Below are 27,005 nucleotides of genomic sequence, written 5' to 3'. Positions count from 1 at the left end.
TGGAACAATTTCAGAAAAAAGTTTTTCAATGTAAAATTGCAAAGACTTTAGATATCCCAACATCTGCAGTACATAATATGATAAAAGGGTTCAGAGAATCTGGAGAAATCCCTGTACATAAGAGACAAGGCAGATGGTCCATATTGGATGCCCATGATCTTCGGGCCGTCAAGCAGCACTGCATTTAAAACCATCATGATTCTGTACTGGAAATCATTGCATGGGCTCAGGAACACTTCCAGAAATCAATGTCTGTGAACACAGTTCACCGTGCAATCCACAAATGCAAGTTAAAGCTGTATCAATCAAAGAAGAAATCATATATAAACATGATTCAGAAATGCCACCAACTTCTCTGGGCCCCAGCTCATTTACGATGGACTAAGGCCAAGTGGAAAAGTGTCCTGTGGTCCAATAAATCAAAAGTTTAAATTCTTTTTGGAAATAATGGGCACTGTATCCTCCAGGCTAAAGATCTCTCAGCTTGTTAATGGCTCACAGTTCAAATGCCAGCATTCATGATGCTTTGGGGGGACCATTAGTGCACATGGCATGTGTGTTGCATATCTGTGAAGGTTTTGGTAACATATGATGCCATCCAGACAACGTGTCTTTCAGGGAAGGCCTTGCATATTTCATCAAGACAATGATAAAACACATACTGCATCCATCACAGCAGCATGGCTTCACAGAAGATGAGTCCAGATGCTGAACTGACCTGCCTGCAGTCCAGACTTTTCACCAATAGAAAACATTTGCCTCATCATGAAATGAAAAATCCAGCAAAGAAGACATGACTGTTGAGCAGCTAGAATCCTACATCAGACAAGAATGGGAAACATTCCTCTCCAAAAACTCCAGCAATTGGTCTCCTCACTTCCCAGACTGTTTTTAAAAGAAGAGGGGATGCTACACAATGGTAGACATAGCCCTGTCCCAACTTTTTTGAGATGTGTTGCTGCCATCAAATTAGTTAGTTTTTCATGAAATGTTAAAATGTCTCACTTTCAACATCTGATATGTGTACTATGTTCTACTATGAATAAAATATGATTTTATGAGCTTTGCAAAACATTGCATTCTGTTTTTATTTACTTTTTTATCTATTTTATTTATTTACATTTCACACAGCATCTCAACATTTTTGGAATTGGGGTTGTAGAAGCATTTTCTGTTTCTTACATTACAAGCAATCCCAAACACATTCAGTTACACTGAGGTCAGGACTCTGGGGGGGCAGTCCATTGTTCTAAGAACACCAGCCATTTCTTTGTTTGATCTGCAAATTTTATATCTTGAGTGTCTCCTCACAGTCCAAGGATGGACCTGTGAATTGTTTCAGATCTGCATTAAGAGCAAGTGTTTGATTTTCTCTTTTTCTCTTTTATTAAATTAAAAGTACTGTTTATCTGATGATGTTAGGATTCCTAATTCCTCTATATCTTTCAGTATGATCATATGCTATCATTTTCCTAGACTCTACTTAATTTTGGAAAGTCCTATTTTTTAACTTACAAAACAAACACTAGCTGCTTCCGACTCCTACAGAGAGTTTTGAGTGTATTTGGACCATTAAGTAATCGTACTAATGTCAGAACTGGTGAACCATTTTAACACACAACAAAACTATTCATACCAAGCTTGCCAGCCATCACTCAGGAGCCTCAGGAGTTTTAAAACTGGATGTGTGTACAGTCTGTCAAGGGTGGGTGTTAGCTGCTATTTTGGGCAGCACTTTCTCTAAAATAAGCTACTTTTGTGATTTTAACTGCTGGCTCAGTGATGTAAGTAATTCCAAAAAAGAGGTCTTTTAAGCAGTTATGGCAGGAGTAGCCACAGCCAGCTATAAAAAGCCAAGCTGAATGAACTGTATGAATAAACTCTGAATAAGGAAGAAATCCCCATTGTTGTACATTTGTGCAATAAAACAAGAATTAACTCTGAAAAAAAGTGTAGTGTAAATTCATATGAGTTATTTCTCATTGAAACAAGCGGAGAAATTTTGAAACCACATATGTGTGGAAGAGGATATATTTTATTATGATTTGTATTTGAACAGTCTTGTTTTGTAGAAACAAGAAAACATCCTTCAGATTTTTGCATCAGTCTTCATTTCTTGTCATCAAAACAATGCAGAATTGAACCTGCCAATGCAGAACGTAAATTGAATGTTAATGCAATTCATTATGTGATTACATGCTTAATAATGTAAATGTGTGAGTGCTTTGAAACAGTACAGCAAAATACTAATAGTAATTCCAGATGTTTAGGGTTAACAAAAGTGTTCACATAAATGGACACTTTTGACTTTTAAAGCTGTTTAAATGGTGTGGCCATGGAGCTGGCCCGTCTGGGAAAGGCATCGAGCACGCCCACGGGATGAGTACAGTGAAGTGGAATGAACAGAGTGGTACCTGGGACAGAGTAAGACGGCTGCCAGCACGCTTGTGGTATTTGTTAGGGCTCTCAAATTTCAGGTCCTCCCATTTAATCCTCCATAGCATCCCAGCCAACTCCTTCTCCAGCTTCAGCTTCCTGTGAGGTGTGGCAGAGCAAAATTAACTTCTTCAAATCACCTTAAAAACAGACCCCTATATAGATCCATATTTCAGCTTCTCTGATATACTGTCACTCTCATTGGGTAGATTACTTAAGCAATGTAACCCGATATGGGCTTCAAATTATATCACTAAAAATAACTTGTAAGATTTTCAGATTAATTCAGGTGTAATCTTATTTGATTTACTGTGGATTACGTTTGGACTTTTTCCAATGTGTCTCCTTAAAACTAAAGCCCTTACGTCCACCACCCCTTCCTTCCTTCTGTAGAACTGGCAGTCAAAGTGAAGCACTATTATTATAATTAACAGGCTAACTTATTGATGTTGCCTAATTAAATACAATCAAGCTCAATTCTTAAAAAAATGTGCAAACATTTCTCTTGTTGCTGGTAGATTGTGAATTTGATTTCCATTGATGCCACATCCAACCACAGCTGGGAGTCCAAGAGAGTATAACTGCCTTCGCTCTCTGTGGTTGGACAGGATGGTCAGCTAGAAGTGGGCAATATAAAGATAATTTATTGTTATCAAAATAAATTTTAATAACATACAAGGTTTTGAGCATATCATCAGTACTTAACTGTATCTAGTGCAGTGCAGTGTGTAAAATAGAGTAAAATCACTGTGCTCATAGTTTTTGATGGTAGTGCATTGTGTCTGTCAAAATGTTGTAAAACCTATCATGTACTATGAAATCCGCCATATCACTCACCCCTATGGTTAGCTGTCAGAAGAATTTGCAGTTAGCACTCTTCTCCAAGTGCTTTGAGCTTTCTAATAATGTTGCATTAGCAGCAGTTTGAAAAGATGTGGTGTTGCTTCACACCTTGGAGGAAACGTGCTAGCCTTCACCCTCTCACCCTCTAGTAGATATGGGTGATGGTAGATGCATAGGAATTGGCCATGACTAAACTGGATGAAGACAAACTTTTTATAATGTATAAATTTAAAATGACTAATGCATTTACACTCATTTAAACTCACAAGTTCTTTTTTTTATAGTGAGCGAATAAATTATAGTGAGAAAAAGCCTTATAAGTCTGCAGTCTATGGGGTTAAAAGGTAAATGTTTTTTTCAAGCAAAGCCATGATAAAAAAGTCCATCAAATAACACAAAAATAGAAATTGACAGCTAGTGCAGACCAAACAGACTGAGTCACAGTCTATAATTTTCTCAAACTCTGTTTAAGTTAACATGTACAGATCAAACAACAGATCGAACAAATAGATCGAACAAAACAAACAGTAGATCAAACAAATGAGAAAACAATTTGGCAACTAACCAATACGCCAGTCTAAAAACACCTGGTCTAAAAACTACATTAAGCTGTGACAGGGGTAATAAAGCCAGGGCCTTTTTTTCCCTTGTGGGTCACCGGTGTCCTGGTCTTTCCGTCCTGTTATTTTTAACTCTAAGTAAACTGTGCTGTCCAGTCCGCCGTATGGATAAACAAGCGGACGCCTTCCAAGCAAATCAACACATCTGGAGCAACTCTCTCAGGACCTGCTGGTTCCCCCAAAAGCCCCCATTTGCAGCAGCGCCTCTGCACAGTTTATACAAACTGAAATCACTCGTTCTAACGTTTCACAGACATTGTTAAGGTAGAGGTTCAATGAGGAGGATTGTTATTAGGTTGAGGTACATTTAGAAAAGAGAGAGGAGGGGAGAGTGAGAGACACAGGGGTAAAGTGAGTAAAGACCAAGGCTCACACATTCCACTGCAATCTAAAAGGTGTAAAACACTTCCAGATGGTGGGGTTGGAAAACTGCAGCGTTTGCGTTTCAAACTGGATTTTACTCCACCTCTCAGCCACCCTGGTCGGCCCTAGAAGACGCACCATTATTTGTTTTTCTAGAGCAGGTCTTGGAGGCTGAATGAAAGGGGGAAAAAAAATACTTAACAGCGCCATAATATTAAAAGGGCTATGGTTCCAAATGGAATTCTTTAAATGTATAAAAGATGTCTGTCAAAATGAAAATGCTCTCCTGTCATTTTTTCTTACACTGTGAACCTTTTTGCTCAAGTAATGTGAATCTGTTTACTCTAGACCCTAGTCAAATTACTTTTGTTAATTTTCACGGCTGTGATTTGGTCACATAGACCATCACAGCCGTGATGCTATAGCGATAACACACGACCTCGAGTGCCGTATTGCTTTTATGCAACAATTAAATAAAGTAAGAAATTAATAAATTGGGCCATGAACGTGGCATTTAATATGTTTTAATGTTTGCAATTCCTACCACCCGTTGCTACATCAGAGTAATAAACTCCACTGACTCACTGCACAGCCAGCAGTGATGACAGTTTGGGAATTTAGTGTAGTCTCATCTTCAGAGTCTGAACAAATTGGCTGTCGGTCAAATTTTCTCTTTGTGTGCAAAGTAAGAACAAAAATGTTCAAATGACTTGAGCGTCTCCTACGGCTATCAAACTCATTGCTTAGCAATGGCATCTTAGCAGAGTGATACAGTTTTTGTGAAAAAAAAAACATGATGTTATGGCGAATAACAGAATGCTTAGAAAGTTTCTCAACCAATCAGTTTGCGTGGCCGGAACTAACTGCTGTATAAGTAAAAATAAATTATAATTGATTTTGTTACATAAACCCATAGATGTCATAAGCAAACTTGAGGGGGAAAAATTAAACCCAAGGAAAGCACAGAATATTGGCACTTTAAAAATAAAAGTGCCATAAAGAAGAACCACATTTGGCTCCATAAAAAAACCTTTCAACTGATAGTTCTTTAAGCAACATTTTGATGTGTTACTGTGAAGAACCTTTTAAAAAGTTTAATGGTTCTATACAATGCATTTTTTCTGGAACTGTACATCCAAGTACATCAACATTTAGGAACCTTTTGAGAGCATTTTTAAGAATGTACATTACATGCATAGACAGATGGACATATGCTTTTATTTTCTATTTAAAGGTACTCTTGTGAAAGCCTCTGGCAAATATGGTATTCATGAAACAGTAGATCAAGTGTGGAATGCCATATGTGACTATCTTCTCTACACTCACCAGGCCTACCTCGCACCATTAAACTGTATGCCTGCCTTCCTGCAAAACATCACCTTGCACCACAAACTTATCTACAAGATCTTAGACATGACCGCTAGCTCCTAATTAGCCATCTTTAGCGTAATGGAGGTTCAGCCTACACAAAACAACAAAGTCATGCTGTAAAAGCATGGCTATTTAAAAGGGGAGACCAGAAATGGTCAATCTACCTGGCAATGCTCAGGAGAAAGCAAGTTGTTATAGCAACTTCTTGAAGGCATTTTCCCAGTACACACTATGCAAAAATGTATGTTCCTGCAGACTGAGAACAACTGAGAAGGGACAAAATACACCAGAAGAACAATTTACAAAACATTTGCCAAAAGTCAAGTAATTAGTAAAATTATTCAAAAAAGATGATGTCATAACAAGGCTTGTTTTCAATCAATTTCTTCTTACTACCTGCTGGTTGTTGTTTTTATTTCCATTATCTCTATAATTGAACATTTAAACATTTGAAAGTTTACAAGCCTTCTCAGCTGATGATAACCATCACTAAACATTCCTTATAGAGTCAAGGAAAAACTATGACAAAACATGTTTTTCGTTTTACGTTAAATTGACCAAAATTGTCAGTTTTCAAATATTTTGTCTGTGCTGATCATTTGTAAAGGCAGTTTCGTTTTAAAGGAAAATGTTTCAAATGTCCTCCTCTTTGCACCTCATTTACACTGCTCCAGAGCATCAGACATGAACGCATCCTCCCCAACCAATGTATCATACCTTGAGCTGCAGACTCGAATCATGCAAATAGCAGCTACCTCCTGACTGGGTACACATTGCATTGGCTGAATTCACCTGAATGAAATTCAGCTTCACTCAACCTTCTGATGTACTGCATGCCCCAAAATCATAACACCAGACCATTCATGCAGCCACTTCTGACAGAACCGATGCTTACGTAAATGCAAGGTAAGTCTTTTAGCACAAGTGGATGCTATGGATGCTACCCCATAACGAGAACTGTTTTTTTGTAGTTTGACAGACATAGTACATCAACTAAATGTTTTGCAAATAATCAACTTGTCTGAAATTCAATTGTATAGAAGTTGATCTATATTGGATCTAAAGCTCAAAAGTACTGACAATACTCTTTTCTAAGATATCATGTATATTCTGATGTAATTTATCATGGTAACTATAAAATACAGTCATATCAGCCATCTCTATATCATAGTATATCACTCACATATAAAGTGGAATGAAGTAAAAAGAAATTAAGGGCAAAGAAGTGAAAAATAAAATGAACTTAACGAAACAGAAGTGTAAATCCGTCTGTACGAGAGGTCCTAAATATGTTATGTATTTTACAGGGAAAATCTGTCATTTTGCTGCTTGACTATGCTCAGTCTGGGAGCACTATCGTGGCGCTACTGGGGAGGTGGGGAGTGAAGTGCCTTGACCAAGATATCAATCAGTTCTGGGATTTTAACCCCCAACCTTCCAGTTACCGGCTGACCTGTCCTACTTAGTCTACTTAGACTACCAGCCACCCCAAAGTAGCTTCTTTTATCATCCAGTGAGCTGCTTACATGTAAGTGATGAGTCATTCACTTCATTGTTACTGACATCATCTTTCAATTACTGTACAAACAGTGCAGTTTTAGGGATATACATTTTTAAACAAAGCTGTGATGAGAGATGGAAGTCCAGGAAGAATTCCTCTGAAACTGCAATTGCAATATTTAGTCTTTTAGCCATGAAGACTAACATAAATATTTACCTCACTGTGTCAACAAGACCGAACTTGTCATAAATCCATTTATATAATCCATGAGTCAACTTCAACACTTTTTCATTTTCCACAAGGTGTCATTCCAAGTTGTTCTGTGTGCTCTTTGATTTTAGAAGAAGCCCACTTCAAATTTATGGATTGTGATTTGTTTTTATGTTTTAAAAAATATTCCTACGCCAAGAATAAGACTGTAGGGGTTGGACAGATGTGAAGGCAAATACGGCCCAGTGCCAACTCTATGCTATGCCACTGTGTCCACACACACCAAGGTATGCCCAGAATAAACATGTGAGACATTTGTAAAAATCCTGAAAATCCCATTGTGGGACCCTTTCCTACTAAAAACAAATCTAAAGTTCTGGCTTTTGAAGAGAGAAAAAAGGCAAAACTGACAAATAGTCACCTGTAAATGAGAAAACTTGACATTCCAAAAATGATGAGGGCAAGGCCAGACCCCACAGCAACAACTCCAAGGACAGAGATTTTATCTGAAAAATGAAAGTGATATTTACATTTCATTCCAAATTTATGTCAAACAACAGAACAATACATTAAAATTAAGGCTGTCATAATTAATCACATTAGTCATGTAAAGTATTTTGACCATTAAGCAATGGTCAAAAATGGCTGTAATATTGACAAATCTCAACAGTTTCAAAGATTCTAAAATACTTTATTGGCCTAAAAGTCTACAATGAAAATACATTTGAATGCAAGAGTTTGGGCACAATTGTTCAAATAAAAAATGTGGCCTGTGCAAAAGTCATGGTACATTTTTTTATATATTTTTTAAACTATATGAGAAAACAATTAGAAACTGTGAATTTTAGCTTGAGCCCCACATGCCTCATACCTGCAATGCTCAAAGCTTAGGGTGCTAATTATCTCACACTACAACAATAAATCATCACAGGACACTTTTCTACTTTGACTCAGTTCATTTTAAAGGCGTTTGGGCCCAGAGAAAGTTTGCAGCCATGTCTTGGTAACCAGTCAGACTGTGTACAGAGCCAGATAATCTGCTCAGAGGTTGCCTTACTCAACAAGTTACTGTGTTCTGTCATATAGCTTTTGTGTTCTTAGCTCCTCAATTTGTACTGGTAGAACTATGAATATCTCTTTTTTGTTTTTCTCTTGTATATATGTAATAAAAATATGATAATTATATAACAATAACACTATAATAATGATAATATAACGATTATATATAATACACCTCCTCAATTGCTTGTTAACACAAATAGCTAATCAGCCAATCACATAGCTGAAATGCAAACCAAGCATCAGAATGGGGAAGAAAGGTGATTTAAGTGACTTTGAACGTGGCATGGTTGTTGGTGCCAGACAGGCTGGTCTGAGTACTTCAGAAACTGCTGATCTACTGGGATTTTTCACGTACACCCATGTAGGGTTTACAGAGAATGGTCCAAAAAAGAGAAAATATTCAGTGAGCGGCAGTTGTGTGGATGAAAATGCTTTGTTGATGAGAGAGGTCAGAGGAGAATGGGCAGACTGGTTTGAGATGATAGAAAGGCAACAGAAATGAAAATAACCACTTGTTACAACCAAGGAAGGCAGAATACCGTCTCTGAATGCACAACACGTCAAACCTTGAAGAAGATGGGCTACAACAGCAGAAGATCACACAGGGTGCCACTCCTGTCAACTAAGAACAGGAAACTGAGACTACAATTCACATGGGCTCACCAAAATTGGATAAAAGAAGATTGGAGAAATGTTGCATGTCTGACCAGTCTCGATTTCAGCTGCGACATTCAGATGGAAGGGTCAGAATTTGGCGTAAACAACATGAAAGCATGGATCCATCCTGCGTTTTATCAATGGTTCAAGCTGGTGATGGTGGTGTAATGGGGTATAAGTGTGGGGGATATTTTTTTGGCACAAAAAAATATATTTTTTGGGCCCCTTAGTACCAATTGAACATCGTTTAAATGCTGCAGTCTACCTGAGTATAGTTGCTGACCATGTCCATCCCTTTATAACCACAGTGTACCCATCTTCTGATGGCTACTTCCAGCAGGATAATGCACCATGTCACAAAGCTCACATCATCTCAAACTGGTTTCTCGAACATGACAATTCATTCTCATACAGTTCACTGTACTCCAATGGCCTCCACAGTCACTAGATCTCAATCCAATAGAGCACCTTTGGGTTGTGGTAGAACGGGAGATTTGCATCATAGATGTAAAGCCGACAAATTTGCAGCAACAGCGTGATGCTGTCATGGCAATATGGACCAAAATCTCTGAGGAATGTTTCCAACACCTTGTTGAAATTTTGCCACGAAGAATTAAGGCAATTCCGAAGGCAAAAGGGGGTCCAACCTTTAACTAACAACCTAATGTACCTAATAAAGTGGCCGGTGAGTGTAGACATAAAAATACCTGGTGCCCTTTACATTATGTGTAAATTTAATGATGAATGGACTAAACGAAATGACCCAAAAAGTCAGATTCCATTGAAATTGGCATTACAAGTAAAGTAGGCTTTTTTATCTCCTGTAAAGTTACATATATATATATATATATATATATATATATATATATATATATATATATATATATATATATATGTGTGTGTGTGTGTGTGTGTGTGTGTGTGTGTGTGTGTATCTTTGCATTCCAGCTAGAAGGGAGAGATAATAGGACTCTTTTCTTGTTCCTGTCACTAGGCAACATAGCCGCTAATCAGGTGACTGCATGGTTGCATGACAGTAATATGTTTTGCATTCAATAACACATCTATTAATATTTCCAGTGCAAGTGGAGTAGACTGTCATGGTCTAACTTTTTCAAAGGGGAGCAGTTGGGTTTTGATTAGACCTACATGTGATATTGATTCAAACAAAACAAACAAACAAACAACAAAACTTCAGCCCATACCTTCACAAGAGGTCAGACACCGGGGGTCATCAAGCGGAACCCCCTTAGGCCACTGGATACCCTTTTTAGACCACACAATTTCCTTATTGGTGCCATTGTAGTAGCCAGCAACCTATGCAGAAAAGAAAAGGTTAGTTTTGTATAATTTGTAGGCAGTCAAAGGTACCATATTGATTCATATTAATTATTGTTTTAAGCTTATATGTTACACATGGTTTACACATTTACTTTCAAACATGACAAAAATATATAAAAATGAACAACACAAATAATTATTAAGAATAATTATGAAGACCCTTTAATGAAACATATGCTTGATATATGGTATTACTCTGTTATAGGCAGACCTTAATGCTCCAGTAATTTTTTCATTGATCCAGACAGAGCTGGAGAAACACAGGTCATCCGTGACCAATGGTCTTATTACTGATAAATTACTGCTCTTAATTAGCTTCCACAATTTGGCACAATTGTTTTTAAATTGGAAATTAAAAAAATGAACAAACAAAAATGTCTGTAAAAAACAGGATTCAATTTGATAACACCTATAACAGGTACAATTAGAATCCTCATTAGGACCAGGCCTGTCACATTACAAACAAGCAGATACAGGACAAAGGCACTTCTTAATAACAGGGCATTGTAACAATTATTTTAGTGTGTGCTTTGAGTGAGCTCATACAACTTAAGATTTCTGCAAGTGTTATGACAAAACACTACTGTATGTCGTGCTGTGACTGCATTTAAAAGAATGTGAATGCTTTTAATCACAACTAATAATCATGCTTTGCATAATCATGGATCTCCACTTGAAAAGAAACTTGATTTTTTTTTTTTTATTCATGCTATGTTGATGGTGAACGTGCTTCAGTAGTGATTTCCTTTTTAAAAAGAAACAGAGTTTTAAGGGCTAATGTAAATCAAATGTACTCTAAATATGGCAAAGCTATATGGTGTAGCTATGACAACAGTGCACCTGTGTTTCAGGTTGGCTATTTGGCATGCAACAGATCTGTTGAAGGCATTCAGTCAAGAAAGCTGAGGCTCTTCTCAAAGCAATGCGAAGGAAGCATTCTTGACCCATCAAGCCTTTTCTTTCTCCATGAAGGCTGTTCTGTTTTTCTCTTCTTTACACATAAATACCTATGAACAGCTTTCAGTAAAATAATTGCCAATGCTTGCAATCATCATTAATAACTGGTTGCAGATGCTTTTTGAGCTCTTCTACCTCAAGCAGAGGTTATCTTCAGGAAGCTCCCCACATTATACAGACAGTTCTATATAGCATAATTAATCCCAGAACCAAAAAAAACCCTCCAAATTTTGAACCTACATACATTGAACAACAGTTTAATCCACATGGTTCTGAACGAACACACTTAAAAACCAATAAGATCCTTAAAAGCTGCTCAACAGCCGTTTTTGGTTAAGACCAATGGAGAGAGACAAGCAAAGCATTCCGTTAAAAATCGGCACATGACTCCGAATGTCGCTCAAGCCGCCCAAGGCCTAATTTAACTTCTGCAATCGCAGAGCAAGTGACATGTGGCCTGTGTTACTATGCTCTAAACACACTTTATACCCTCACCATTGTTATTTATCGTCACTCTGTACACTAAAAACTCAACTGTAATAGAAATAATCAGCCAGAAAATCTATAAAAGCAAGAAACACTAATGGATACAAGATGAATTTAATACAATACAAAGACCTTCTGAAATTGAAACCAAACTAGCTAATTTTTCAGGATTATTCACAATGGTGGAGCTGCTATTCTATGATAGCAATTAGCTCAGAACTGATCAAAATCAAATCTGTGTATGGGAACGGCATGCTGAGATGTCTTATGTCATTAAACCACAACATATTAACTCTCCGTGGCCCCATGACATATATGCTTAGAAATTTCTCTCTATGCATTTTGTTGAATTACTTCTCAATTTTATGTTGTTGTGCATACAGTCTTGTTTTGTAGAGAGACAAACATTCTTTACATTTGTGCCACGTTTTTTGTCATTTTTTGACATGTAAATATATAAATAATTATTCAACTAAAACGATAATTACATAATACTCATGTAAATTAAAAAACTATAGCAATAAAAGTAACTAGTAGATGTCTAAGCAGTCAAATCTGAGTTTATCTCCTTCAGAGCCAACAAAGGAAGTGAAATAGTCCAAAAAGTCTGCCATCTCTAAAAACCATGAATTGTGCTTTTCCAAACAATACACAGAGGATTCCCGAGGTGAAAGATGCTGACATACTTTCCACTAAGCGTACCAGTGGAGTAATACTCTCATCAGTCAATCATTTGAGCCAAAAAAGCACACATTTTCATCAATATTCACAAATTGGAGCCAGGGAGAAACCGTTGAGACAGACTTACCGCATACTGTCCAGTTGTCAGGTTGCTCATGGCCCAGAGGCTGAAGTCTGTGTACCTGGCATTGTTTCGGTCTGTACTAACAAGGCCTGTCACCCCTGAAACACAAATAATATTACATATAGTATACATAAAAAACATTGCTGACTTCTCAAACTCTTGTTTCAACTAGCAAAGCATGCCCTCACTATAAACTTAGTATATTTCTACTCATAAGGGGAATCATTTGAGCTTATTAAATATTATTACTGTTTCACAGTAGTCAACAGGACATGTCTGTTCTCTAAGGTATTCAGAACACCACTCTCCCGTATCAAGTCATCATATTGTAAGCAGGTAAGCAGATGTGAGCCAGCAGGCTAAATGTATCAAGAAAGCAATGCTTATATTCAGTTCATTGCCAATGTACTGGTGTTTTGGATTTTCAATGACTAAAACAACCAAATTCAAAACATAAAATTAAGGCAAAAAGAGAAAACAAGAACTATTCACACATAATGGGCAAGTTTAACTACAAAATGAAAGCATATGCTTATATTAGCTTTACTGTTTATCTAAATAATGTAAAATTCAACTAAACATCTTTAACCATTTCTGCTATACTCTCTATATTTGGTGTCACTGTAACTGGCATGTTAAACTAGAAAATGTACAAGTCCAAGTTAAAATGAAAGACAGCTTCATTATTTATTTAGTGGACTTTTGACCTTGCAATAATTAACAAACCAAATTACAAATGTAACATTCCAGCAAAAATCTTTATTTTTCATTCTATACTTTCTATATTCTCCATTTGGTCAGCTGACAAGGTGGAGAAGCCTGCAAAACATCATTGTAACTGGTTAAACCTGAACAAAAAAAGCAGTGCTTATATTTGCTTCATTGTTTATGTAGTGGTGCCTTGGACTTGCAATATTTAAAACAGTCAAGATGAGAACATAAAATTTAAGCAAACATCTTTACTTATTAAACTCTATATTTGGTGAGCCAGCAAGGAGATAAAGCCAGTGAAGTATGTCATTGTAACTTGTTAAGTTAAATTTGAAAAGGTTATACAGTACAAATCAACATTAAAGCAGTGCTTATATTTGATTCACTGCTTATTTTGTGGTATGTTGAAATTGAACTGATTACAACAATCCAGTCACAAATGCAAAATTCAACTTATTGTTCTTTTAACATGCAGTTTCCCCTCCAAGGTGGTGATTCTTGACAGGAAAAACAACAAACAGCCCATATCTCCGCCATGACCCTGCACACACTATTATGCCTGGCTCCAGAATGCATTTGGCAAAGAGAGAGTAGGAGAGTTCATGTCTTAACTCTTTTCCAGGGAGAAGTTTAGGCAGATGGGCTGTGTATTAGAAACAGATTTTCCATGGACATGCAAGCTGGGACAGGCTCTAAATCACAGCGCCCTGACCCCTATGCTTGCTGCGAGGGAGTCTGACAGTTTACCAACAGCATCCAAAAAGCTCTAAAATTGGCAGCTGACACTCCAGCATTCTTCAAACACAGTGTGCAAGGCCAAAAATTTCTTATCCAGCTTGATGCTGCAGGTCAGAGTGTTGCATTTACATTGCTGTGTTGGTGTTGTGACACAGATGCGTACAATGTAAGCATTTACAGTACAAGCACTCAGTAAAAACAAGCAGCCAGTCAATCACTTCAGTCAGCACAAGAAAAAAAAAATCTAAATTTCAGCCACAAGAATCTGAATATTTAACTGCACTATATAACACAGTAATCATGTCTGAACTCACCCCAAATGCTGCGATTTTGCATCCTCATAATGATGTCAAGGCCATTGTTCTGAGACACTCCATCTGCTAAAGCCTCACTCAGGGCCTTTGCATACAGCACAAAGCCGTCATGGAAACAGCCGGCAATGAAGTCCATCTGAAACAACCAGAAAGTGTTTAAACTTAGCCCTCATTATTACCTTTGAAAACCTCATGCATAAAAAAATAAATAATTTGAAAATAAGTTTTGTGTTTTTTAGTTTACTATTTTTTAGATATAGATATAATACAGCAAAGGAGAAGATATTTTTGTGTAAATTTTACACTGACAAGTTGTAAGATTTAATCACGGCGAGTTCACAATATCTCTAAATAAACATTCTATTTTGTCTTAATAAAACTGACGCAGACTGCAGAGTAGTCAATCTAAAGTCCACTGAATGGTGCAAATACATTTACATTTACAGCTTTTAGCAGACGCTCTTATCCAGAGCAACTTACAAGAAGTGATCAATCTAGAGAAAGTTTCTTTGCTAGTTACCAATATTCATCCATGTGTCACATGGATAGAACAGGTATATTTGCATGATAAGTGTAAAGGATGTGCACAAAGTTATACACAATTACAGCCCATCTACTATCAAGCCAATTACTTTTTTATTTGTAAGTGCGCCTGTAATGACACAACAAGTTTAGAATTTAAGCAGGTACACACAGTTCTAGGGTTTCAGGGAGTTTGTCTGCTAATTTTGTTCATGAACACAGCTGATTCTGGAAAATGAGCCTGACACAAGGAAGCCAAACTTATGTTTCCATGGTTTTCCGGGTGTCATAGCTGATCAGTGACTGTGTCCTGCAGCTAGACACAGAGTAGCACAGTTGACTGAGCACTACAGAAAACACGACAGGCATTCAGTGGACTTACATTTCTGCTAGCAATGTCAAGGTCGGCAAGACAAAGTCCAAGAAACTTGCATTACTTAATTGTTTATTTAGAGCCTTTTTTTTGAACCTACAATGATTCAAACAGGTAATTCTGAAATGTACAATGGTCTTTACTTCTTTGCTCTAAAAAATGCCTACATAAAATTGTTTCTGCCAAAGCAGGCAGCACCCTTTACTGAAGTCTGGGGTGTGCTTGCTTTGTCAACAGACAAAAATGACATCTTTTTTAAAATAAAATGACAGTCATTTTTAAAATAAATTATTGCCAACAAACAAATTTCCATTGTTCTACTACATAACATTTAGGTACTAATATGTCAACATATGTCCAAAAAAGAGAAACATTTCATGGGGAAGACTTACTTCTTCACAAGACTGTATATACATATGTGACATTATAATAACCAAGTTGACACTTAGATTTTAAAAGACTTACCAAGGAAGGTTCCAACTGGACATTAAAGTCCTGTGTTGCTCGCTTGTGAAGTTCAGTTTGGAAAGCTGCATACTCTGGATTATCGGGCTCCCGATATGTTATAACGAATACATTCTAGGCAGACAAGGAAAGACAGCTGAAGTTCATAAAATGAACAGCAAATGATCTGACACAAGCTCCAAGAATTTTCCAGCATAGTCAAAATACTTCTGCATAATGTTTCTGGACACCAAAAAGCACAGTTGTTGTAAAATTCACAGCACTAAATGTGCAGCATTTAGTCCACAAATCAGTTACAGACTTTGATTGCCAGTTTCATGTTGATATGGGAAAAATGTTTGTGTTAGAATGATGGCAAACCAATAGAAGCCGCATTAATCAACGTGGTACGTTAATAGTGTGTAACTACTTAAATAAATCTGTCAGAACACTGGTATGCCAAAGGCCTGAGGGTTTTAAGATGTGTCAAAAGGGTTATTCTGGAATTAACTATGTTATAACTTGTGCTGCACTAATACTAACAATATAAAGACACTGATGTGTCAGATTTACAAGAGAAGTCTCCAAACAAAACCCTCAAGATTTGGTGATGCTAAACATCATGTATTATCACAAATCTCTCTATCAAAGCCATCCAATTTCATCCACAAACAATGAGGCCACATACCATGACAATTAGGCTTCAATCAAAAACTAATAAATTTTAAAACAATGAAAGTCTTTTTGATCAGCAAGTTGCCTCAAAACCTGTTGTAACTTGTGAACACATTAAAATGTTGTGCAACTTGCTAATACTGCCAAAAAGAACAGCTCCAAAACAAAGTTTCAAAGTCCTCCTCTCAGTGGCCTCTGAGCTGTGCAACTGAATTATCCCTAAGAAACATTTTATTTTATGTGCTTCACTTTTGCAACAGAGCTCATTGTATAGGCCTACATCTTGTAAAAGTCAGTATCGATATCTGTGCTTGACTTCTTTGGCGATGAACATAACAAAGTTCTTACACTTAAAATCTTAAATATTAAAGCACTTAATCTACATCAAACATTTTTTCCCAGCGCCAATCAAAAAACCTCAGGCTGAAGACTTTCTGTTCTAATTACACATATGTCTAATTTGAATAAACGAAAGCATAATGGATTTTTAACAGTTGAAGCAGCAGGACAAGCTTTTAAAACACACTCCAAGTAAGTGAAAATTACAGCCATATTCAGTCAAGAACAATTGTAAAACCATCTGGAATTAATGCCCATGACAAAGAAATTAACATATCAGTCTTGTGTCTTATGGCGTGCCGAAAAGCTTCATGATGTAGCTGTTCAAAGCAAAGCTCATGCTATACTGACTCTTAAGGAGCATCTGTTCCATGTTTTGATGCATGAAAGCTGCTTTTAGAGGAGCAGATGCTGTGAAATGGAGTTAAAAAGTGGACAAACACTGTTTGCTGACTAAAACCTTTTGGAAATGGATCAACCTTTTTTCCAAACAAAGTATTGATGATATTTATATTGTGTATTGTTGGAATTTTCCATTAGGTTACCCGGAACATCCTGATGGGATCCTTCCACTGCAATTCTGAGCTGTGCCAGGGCTGGAGAGCCTCATTACTGAGGCTTTCGCCAAGTGCATCCAGGTAGAAGATGGCATAGTCTTCAAAGTTTTTCACTTCTTCCTCAAAAGCTCTCATGATGCTGAAGAACGTCTGCAGGGGCCCACAGATATAAACGACTAAAAGAAGATAGATACAGCAGAGGTTTCAGTTGAGAAGTTGGCACATATACAGTACAGGCTACAATGATGCTATTACAGTGTCTGGCTTTGATATCACTATAGTACATCTGCTTATTAACACCTTGTCCTAATGGTAAGCGACGTTAACACCAAAACAAACCACTGCTTATATTCAACAATGCTGTCTACAGCACTTGCAAAAGAACATACCATTTCTATTTTTATTTACATGCTGCATTGCATTGCAAGGATGTTCCACTTGAACACATTCTGAGGTTAGTATGAGAACAGACTAAACTCTGAGCCTCAATCGAAATCACTTTAACAGTCAGTTGTACTATAGACACATGAATTCTGTATTAGTCAATCAATCAATCAACCTTCATCTCGGAGAACACTGAGGGTGACTCTCATTTACAATGTTTACAATTAATGCTCCAGCACCCCCCCTTCCCTTTGCAAACTGACTAACACAAAGTAATTACGTGATGTTGTAGGCTTCCCACCAAATTTAAACAAACAACAAAAACTTGTTTTGTCACATTTTTGGAGACATTACAGAAGCAAATTCCCAGCTGTAAGTAACGCCTTCATTGTTGCTTGGCATTGCTTTGTGAGACAACAGTGTGCATCAGCACCAGATTCAAAAATCGACAGATTCTTATTATGTGTACTCAGTCTGAGACCACACTGAAAATCTGGATAAAACAGATTTCTAATAAAAAAGAAAGAAAACGAAGAAGAAATATTGATGTTTCTGCACTATTTCTCAGTGCTATTCAAATTTATGCAAATTTGTGACACTGACCATGTTAAGGACTTTGTACAAAATGCCAGTTTTTTTTTCTTCTTCCTCTGAAACTTGTGTTTAGACTAATTTTACACAAGTTTTCAGAGTTTATGACAGCTGTTGTTCACATCGTCATTCAGGCAAAATGCTTATAATATCATTTGGAATGAAAAACATTGTATTAAATGACAAAAGACTGTTTCAAATTTCATTTTCTTTTTCTCACAGCCCACCTCCCACTTTTAATGGATTCCACCCTGCAGTTCCATCTGCTTTACTGTTTCTCCTTATTGTATTCTTCCTCTCTACTTTCATTACCTTAATAGGTTTAACCTGGCATGCTGCATTCACCCACTTGTAATTTTGGCACAGAGATCCATGAATCTATGAATGCATGTTTCTGATAATACAGATGTGTGGAAAATATAGCAGTATATTATGGAAAGTTTGTTCAGATTGAAAAACTTTTTCCAAACTTGACTTTTTCCAAAGTTCTTGATGATAAACTTAACAGCTGATTTTTTTATGATTATATTGTAATAAGATCTAAGGCTAGGACAGAACGTCATCTTTATTAAAGTGTGGACCAAATACTTCAGGCCTGATTAAAGCTCATACACACTGTTGTGATGCACATAAATAGGATTGCATGATGAATAAAATACTAGCATTATAATATTGACATAAAATGCATTTGTGATGCCTAATAAGCGCATTTGTCTACAAACAATATGACAAGGTTAAACACGGGCCTTTGTCATTTTATTTGTTAATTAAATTTTGTTCGATTACATGAATACTTTGAGGTATCAAAACACCCATAAGATCAACATATTCACAGTATACAGTGATATTAGGATTGCAAAGGTTAGGTTTAGAGTTGGGTGTTTCCTTTAGAAAACATATTTGTGGGCAGTATTTGTTGTTTGGGAAGCACTTGTAATATGCTCTAATAATCGGTACTCTGTGAAGCCTTTACACCAGAAGATGCAGCAGCACATGTTAATACTGTACTAGTCTGATGATCAATAAAAACACATTATATTTGCCCATTTTATTTGCTTTTTAATTGCATGAAAACACAAAATGTAGACTGGCAAATGCTTCCAGCCTGTGAGTGATGTTCAGTCTGATAAAAGAAGCATTTGTGCCACACGTGTTCTGGTTTAATGGTAAGTTCAATGTTACCAGAGTTTACAAGTTGTGACATATCATCAGACATCATGTTCTTTGATATCACAGGTACACCAAGTAAAGCAAGCTGCCATTGGTCTATACTGTTCACATGATGAACCAGTAGGTGATGACCACCTGAATGCAAACCAATGGTAGTTACAATTTCAGTGATGTGACACTTTTCGGCCTTTATGACTTGACCAAGGCCATCTGAATGCACCATAAAACTGGTGAATGCTGAACCTATTACTCAATGTAAAGAACTGAGGAAAAAGAACTGGAGCACTATGACAAATTAAACATTCAGACGCCATGGACAACAATCATATTGACATGATTTAAAAACTGCCTTGAGGTTGGAGTGTACTTTTCTGTTTGCTGCTTGTAAAATAAGACAAATTGTTGCAGGGATTTATGGATTGGTGATTGAGAAGCCCACCCACTAATTTCTAAAGGTTGAGAAACACTCTAAAGCATATGTTCATATAGCTGTTGGTGTCCACAATCCTGTGCTGTTTTCCCTCTCGTCTGCCCACGTAGGCATGATTTCCATTAGCTGTGTCTCTCACCATGGCCAATGCCAGCTAGGAGGCTAGACTTCCAGTTAGCAGCCATTTCCTCACATATGAGACTGAAGCCGGGCTCCAGCCCGCCACTCACACCCCAAAACCCTCCTCTCTCCCGTCCCACCATAGGCTGACTCATGCCAAGCAGCCCTGCTGTCTCCTGGATGCACTCCAAAACAAATGTACAAAAAGGCAAGGAAAATGTTCGCCACTGTTATAGAATTTATACGCATCTGCTGGGGCCCTGCTGATACAAAGACTGCCAAAAAAATGGCACAAGAACGACGCATTTTGTTTCACTTAAAGGTGAAGCCTGACAGTACATGGGTAACGGGTCTTTATTGGTAGTGAAATGGGGTTGTTTTGTAACGTTAATTAATGTTAAGAGTTGGAAGAAGTTTACTATTAAGAATTATTAAGTGAATAAAAACACTGTGGAAGTGCACAACTTACTCTGTAAATAAGCAATGCATAAGGTAGCAGGGTGGAGTTGCTTGCTTCTTCTTATTTTGCCCATGTAGTAACACTATGTGTATGACAGTGTGCAGTCTATGAAAAGTAACAGTAAACAATGCTCACATGAACTTCTTGCTTCAATAACATTTGTAAAAATATCAATTAAGATCGAAAGTAGGCTTTATTATTGTCAATTACACTCAAACAGACACGCCATGGTGTGAGTCTTATTGTGAGCGTCGAGCAAGCTAAGGTACATTGTGTTTATGCCTGTGAAGTGTCTGTTCCCCCTAAAGAACTCCTGTAGTGGTCCACATCTGCTATGGATTTTTCAGTTGAACACATGCGTATGCACATGCGGACACATGCACATACAAGCACTTCTATTGAAATGGCAAAACACAGTGTGATTGACGCTGTCTCCAATTCAGCTACTTAACATTTGCTTTCAATCCGCTTCCAAAACATTCAAAGGCAACAAGGTGTGAGGTCGAACAATGGAACCTTTAGAAAAACCTCTCGCCTTTTGTGTATCTGTGCTAGCATTGAAAGCTTTTCAGCGTGTATTCTCTTCAGTGTATTTGTTCCATTCAATGCATTACAGTGGTGTAATACCAAACTTCTACTAACATCCATTCTTGAGGCAGAGGTTTAGGCAATAATTTCTTCCAGACTAATACAAATTTGCCATTAATATCTGGATCCTTTTCAGGACCCTTGGCTTATTGCTTCCCGTAAGTAAACCACCAAGAAAGAGAAAACAGCTGTGATGACAAGGACAGCTTCAGGGTTAGGCCCATCTTCAAGCAATCTCATCATCAGGTTGAAATGAATGGAATGCCGAGGCCAAAAAAGCAGAACAAGCCCTGACAGCCGCATTACACATTCTGACCCTGAGGTCGTTATGGCGGCACTGGAACTCACCTAAAAGAGGAAGCAAGACTCTGACAAGCACTGACAGTACATTACTGTATTTAGATGCATCATTATATTAGGATCTCAGCGCAGTTCTACTGGCGAACAATGTGAAAATGAGAAGTGACTGCTTCGTGACTATGAGAAGACAACAAGCATCTCCTAAATAATTATGGTTAGCATAGTCCCTGGGCAAGCCACACAATGAGGAGCTCACAATGTCAGTGTGCATCCATTTTGAGCTGCGTATTTGTTCAGAAATCTCACAGAAGAGCTGAATTCCAAAGTAAAATCGAGTGTCTGGCAAACAACACAGGGTTGTACAGCAAAATGATGCAACTAAACATCTTGTTTTTGGTTATGAAAAAACACATTAGATGTCATTTTGTTGACCCCACAGTTGTTTTACATGATGTAATTAAGCTCCACGTTTAAGATGATAAATGTTTAAGCCTGGCTGTAAAACTACTGGTCTAAAAGTTCACAGCTAAAAGGTGGACCACGCCAAGTCTGTCTATTGCTCATTTGGCTTACGTCAGGCAAAATCTGATTAATTACTCACATTGATAGAATCCACACAACAAAACCATGCTGAAATGGATCAGATTAACACTAACAACTAACAGCAGTGCTCTTTCCTTTTGCTGTTAGACATTTGAAAATTCAAGGAATTACAGCATTACAACAGGGTCTATGATGCTAATCATGAGTAGCGAACATACAGTGAACTAACATTGGAACAACTGCAAGCAATTAGCCGTAAAAGCCCTTTAAACGCTCATCTACCTTAACGAGCCCAGTTAAATGTCAGAACTATCAAGGCACAATGGGCTATTATAAAACACAACTAAGAGCTTGACTAAATATTATCGGATAACTGCTACGTGGAGATGCTATCACTGCTCTCCTTCTTGCACTAACTTGTATATTTTGGCTGTCAATGGACTGTAAGAAATAGAGAAACTTATAATAAGCAGTATTTTATGTCTGGCTTTGTCCTCCTTATGTCTGGCTTTGTCCTACTTGATGGTCACTGCCCACTTGATATGTTCCTATGAAGAAACTGAAGCTAACCTTCATTATTTTCTAAAATGTGCGGGTTATTGATACGTCACTCTATTTCTCAACTTCTAATAGCAATGGTGTTGCCTTTGGGTTGAGTTCAGCTCCCATATGTGCCTTATATGACTGGTGATCATGAGGAAGCATTTGGCTGCATTCTCGAAGGGGCAGGAAGATGACTTTGTTTATCTCAGCCCCTGTCCATACACAATGTATCTTTAAATCGGACTTAAAACACTTTGTCTGCACTCCAAATCCAATCAGAGTCCTTTATTTCTGAGTATCAGCCAATACTAGGTTTGATCCGGTATGTTTATTTTCATAGATAATCTGGCCATATATTGCAAACCTCAAAACAAAAAAAAAAGAAATTTGGTTTAGGTGGGTTATACTATTCTGTCCAATTAATGTTTACACTGATAGCTTTTGTTTTTTGGGCCTAGTTGCATTATATATTGTGTTAATTAACTTCTTGATTCAATTTGCTTGATCTGATCATTTGTTATATATACAAGTATTTCCAAAATATTAACTTTACTGGAGAAGGCAAAAACCCGCTTACATTTGTGTAAGTCTATGTAAAAAGATTCTGTTCCAAGTGATTTTAAAGCATTTCTATTGGTCTGTTCATCATGAAGTTTTCACACAATGTAAAGTGACAGCTGGTGTCCTACAATGATGTAGAAAACTAAAAGTCAACAAAAATGGAGATACATGGTTTTCACTGGACAGCAACAATATGCTCTCTTCTTCTTTCTGTTTTATTTAAAATCACCTTTTACAGTGTTAATCATACACTACTATTTAATATTCTGACAAGGTTTCATTTTCATTTTCCACTTTAAAATAGTTTCACACTTCTGAAAACATGCCTGCTGAAAAAAATGCTGCTGTACAACAGCTGTGTAAACAGAGCACAAACAAACAAAGCAATGTACCTAGATGAAGTTTAATAATAATAAATAATAATAATAATATAATAATAATAATAATAATAATAATAATAATAAAAAGATTACACATTAGTAGACAGGGCACTATACATCACCATATTGCTAATAATGGGCACCATTATGCTAAAAAAAATACAACTCTGGAAGACTATCAGAAAACGTCTTGCTGTAAAAATAGACTCAACTGTGTAGGCTTTAAAAGTATGCCCCTTTTCCTGGCATCCAAGAACCCCTGAAAGGTACTTTGTTCCAACAAGACTTCTAACCAGGACTGCTGTGTTTCTTTTAGCTAATAGCAGAAAAGGAGAACAAGAACAAGACAGAGAAAGTGAGAAAGAGAGAGAGAGAGACAGACAGACTTGCTCTGATCTGATGTTAAAAGGGGATACTGGCAGGCTAACATGAATGCATGTTGCCATGGCAGTGCAAACACTGCAGAAAGAGCTGCATTTTTCAGCATTCACCATATAATGCCTACACACAAACTTGACCATAAGTGTTATCTAATGCAGTCAAAACAAACATCTTATCAAATGTTAACAACTAAAAACAGCAGTGTACTACTTGGTTCCTCAGTCAGTCAATGAGGCAAAAGCTGCTGCTGATTGCAAAAAAAAAGGTATAAGATATAAAAAGGTGCTATAATGACACTTCATTATCATTTTGTTATGTATAATTAGAAGAACCATGAATTGGCATTTTGAAATTTGTTTTGCATTCTTTAGTCTTTGATTTCCTGTGGTTCATGCTGAGCTCTTCCAACTAGGTTTGGCGCAAAAAGGTTTGCCTCCTGAGTCCAGCCCTTCAAGTGCCTACTTGATTGAATCAAATTTAAAATAATTAAGACTTTCTTGTTTACAAAATATTGGAATTCAATAATCTTTACTGGAGAAAATCTAGAGAAGACCTATTACCACAAAACAGGTTCCTCCAGCATCCCATAGATATTAATACCAGGAATGGTTCACAGGAAGATGTAATTTAATGGGGTTACACGGCTAATGTAATAATATAACTGATGAAAAACATTTTGAATAACATAGATTTCCATTACTTCTTAGCTGCATTAGCCTTACAGCTCCATTGCAAAACTAAAGGAGCGCACTTGAGATCATTCCAGAGGTTTACGTGTTTGGATGGTCCCAGCCTTACCACATAACTCCACTCTTTATCTCAGCTGACCTCGCTCCACATCATTTTATTCTACTTTTAATCAAATACCACAAAGATTTTTGAGAAGAGAAATCAACAAATTACAGTTATCAACAGTGTGCCAATATATGCTGCTATGTCTGCAACAGAGAGGTTTCTTTTACAGGAACTGAACAGCCTGACGACACTACTCCATTTCATAGCTTACAATAATCAGTTCTCCCCCATAATCATCATCATCATCGTCACCGTCATCAAACATTATACTTTGGACGCATCAGCTATGATGTGAAAGCACAGCATATTTTATGTGCCTTTCAGTTCGTGTTTCCACTGTTGCACACAGTGAGCTCTTACCATTCCGAGTATCACTTCATTTACAGATGGCTCTGCTAAAAACCTCCGCTCCACTGAGCACCTGAGCCTCTTCAGAGCATGTGAGAAATGGTTTGGGATGGAGAAATGGAGTCCGAAAAGTTTCAATTAAAACCTCTCTGGAATTAAAGTCGAATAAGTCAAACTGTAAAAACCTGATCTAGGGCGATTTCCTCTTTCACACAAGAGATAAAGCTCACAATGAGATAACAGCAGGTTTGTTGTCACAAATTTTCAGGTCATTAAAAAAAGATAATAATAATAATAATAATAATAATAATAACAATAATAATAATAAGAGTACATCATGTTTATGGACGTTTTCACAACCTCTCAAGATCACTTTGTCACACTGTGGCGAGCTGTTCCTTACCCTGCTGTGAGCTTAAGGTTTGACTCTCAACCAAAAACGATAACGACCGTTAGCTGTGTTATTACAGAGCTGTGTGTTTACATTTACGGAAAGCGAGGTCAGGAGGTGACGAGACCGCAATTTCCGCGAACAGATTTTGAGTTCAGGAAAATATTAACTAAGACAGGCCCAATACAGTCTATATTAGACCTATGTGTCGCACAAAAGTGAAACACAGCCTGCGCCTTTTTTGTCGTTCTAGGAGAAATGCATCACTGACGCACAATTCATCCTGTGGGCAACGCGTTAAAGCAAGCCTGACTGGCTCTGCCTCACATTTTATTAGCTGAAAAAGGCTAAACTGCATTAAAAGAATAACATATCGAGTGAGTTGTGCACTGGGGTGAACGTACCTGGCAGATTAACGAGTTTTTCTTAAGCTGTAAATAACCACGTTACCAAAAATACAACTCTGGGGAGGGCAGGTGACCGAGCATATGGCCAAATCTGAGTGGCTCGCATAGTTTCATCGTGAAAGCACAAAGCCTCATTGTGGTCCAGAGAATTTAATTGTACTGTAACTGGGTTAAGATGGGCACTAGTGGGCACTGGGTCAGGTTATACAAAAACAAATGTGGGCTGGAACGCGCCTAAAACTACGTGAGAGGGGTTTCCATTAATAAAGTGTTAATCTTACTCAGGATCTCTTTCGGGATTCTTTCCGACCTCTAGAGCAACAGCGTGCAGGCCAGACTTACTTCTGCCGGTCTCCTTAATGAACGTTGCGATCTCTTTGTAGGGGGTGATGTCTTCATACGGGAAAGCCTCCACGGTCATGTTTTCCTCGCGGAGGTTCAGGTAAATACCCTCGGAGAGGAAGAAGTGGGGTCTGTCGTCTTGTTTCAGATCGTGGAATATCATGAGCGCGCGCCTTGTCCAGTTGAACTCCGCGTGCAGGGAGTTGACGAAGTCTCCCAGCTTTGTGGTGGTCGGCCCGGTCCGGACCACCGTCCTGAACTCCTCGCTGTTGTCGAAACCGAACGCCAGTCCTCCGGCGGTGATCAGCGGCAGCTTCCAGTGGGACGCGAATCTGCCCACGGAGGCGACTGAGTACACGCAGCCGGGACCGATGAAGGCGTCCGGTTTGTGGTAGAGCTTCGTGTCCACGGCGATGATCTGCGCCTTGTTTTCGGAGCACGAGCCCGTTGAGTCCTCCACGCTGAAGTTGAGGAGGTTCACGGCGTGTCCCCCCAGGAGATCGCTCTGCAGGATGCGCTCTCTGGCCATGCGGATGGCGGGCAGCACCCGTGGCGATGCCCAGGGGTACTTCAGATTGTCCGGCAGCATCACGGCCACCGTGATGTTCCCCGCGTGCGCTCCGCACCAGTTCAGCGCGAGGCAACTCACCGTTAACAACCGATGGAGGAGCTCCGTTTTATATCCCATCATGAACTCAACCAGGGAACCAAAACTCCGAGCGAGCCTGAGAAGGGAAAGCCCTCAGGTGAGAGACTGGGAGAGAGGGAGAGAGGGAGGCTAAGCTTCTTCAAAGGCAATCATACGCGTTTCTCCCTCAGCTCAGCCGAAATGAGAGAGTAATCCATTAGCGTGGGTTTCCTCCTCAGAGGAAAAGTCCTGTTTACAGGGTTAACTGGATTCCTGAGCTCGCCGTGCGATTCCCCTGTGAGTGTGTGTTGCGTGTGA

The 27,005-nt window shown here is 38.1% G+C and overlaps 1 protein-coding gene across 1 annotated transcript in view; it reads right to left on the bottom strand.

Moving 5' to 3' along the window:
• LOC108437192 (atrial natriuretic peptide receptor 2) overlaps positions 1–27,005 on the bottom strand; it is a 59,035-nt gene extending 32,030 nt beyond the window's left edge. Inside the window, exons 1-8 of the mRNA XM_017714134.1 lie at positions 26,060–27,005; positions 17,314–17,501; positions 15,776–15,889; positions 14,416–14,551; positions 12,656–12,750; positions 10,269–10,380; positions 7,766–7,850; positions 2,415–2,535 (exon numbers count right to left, since the gene is read on the bottom strand). Coding sequence (XP_017569623.1) covers positions 2,415–2,535; positions 7,766–7,850; positions 10,269–10,380; positions 12,656–12,750; positions 14,416–14,551; positions 15,776–15,889; positions 17,314–17,501; positions 26,060–26,750 — 1,542 coding nt within the window. The 5' untranslated portion in view covers positions 26,751–27,005. The remainder of the gene's footprint in view (positions 1–2,414; positions 2,536–7,765; positions 7,851–10,268; positions 10,381–12,655; positions 12,751–14,415; positions 14,552–15,775; positions 15,890–17,313; positions 17,502–26,059) is intronic.

This window comes from Pygocentrus nattereri, chromosome 23, assembly GCF_015220715.1.
Source record: "Pygocentrus nattereri isolate fPygNat1 chromosome 23, fPygNat1.pri, whole genome shotgun sequence".
NCBI classification, from domain to species: domain Eukaryota; kingdom Metazoa; phylum Chordata; class Actinopteri; order Characiformes; family Serrasalmidae; genus Pygocentrus; species Pygocentrus nattereri.
Note: the sequence above shows the minus strand (reverse complement) of the source record. Positions and strands in the feature narration are given on the sequence as shown.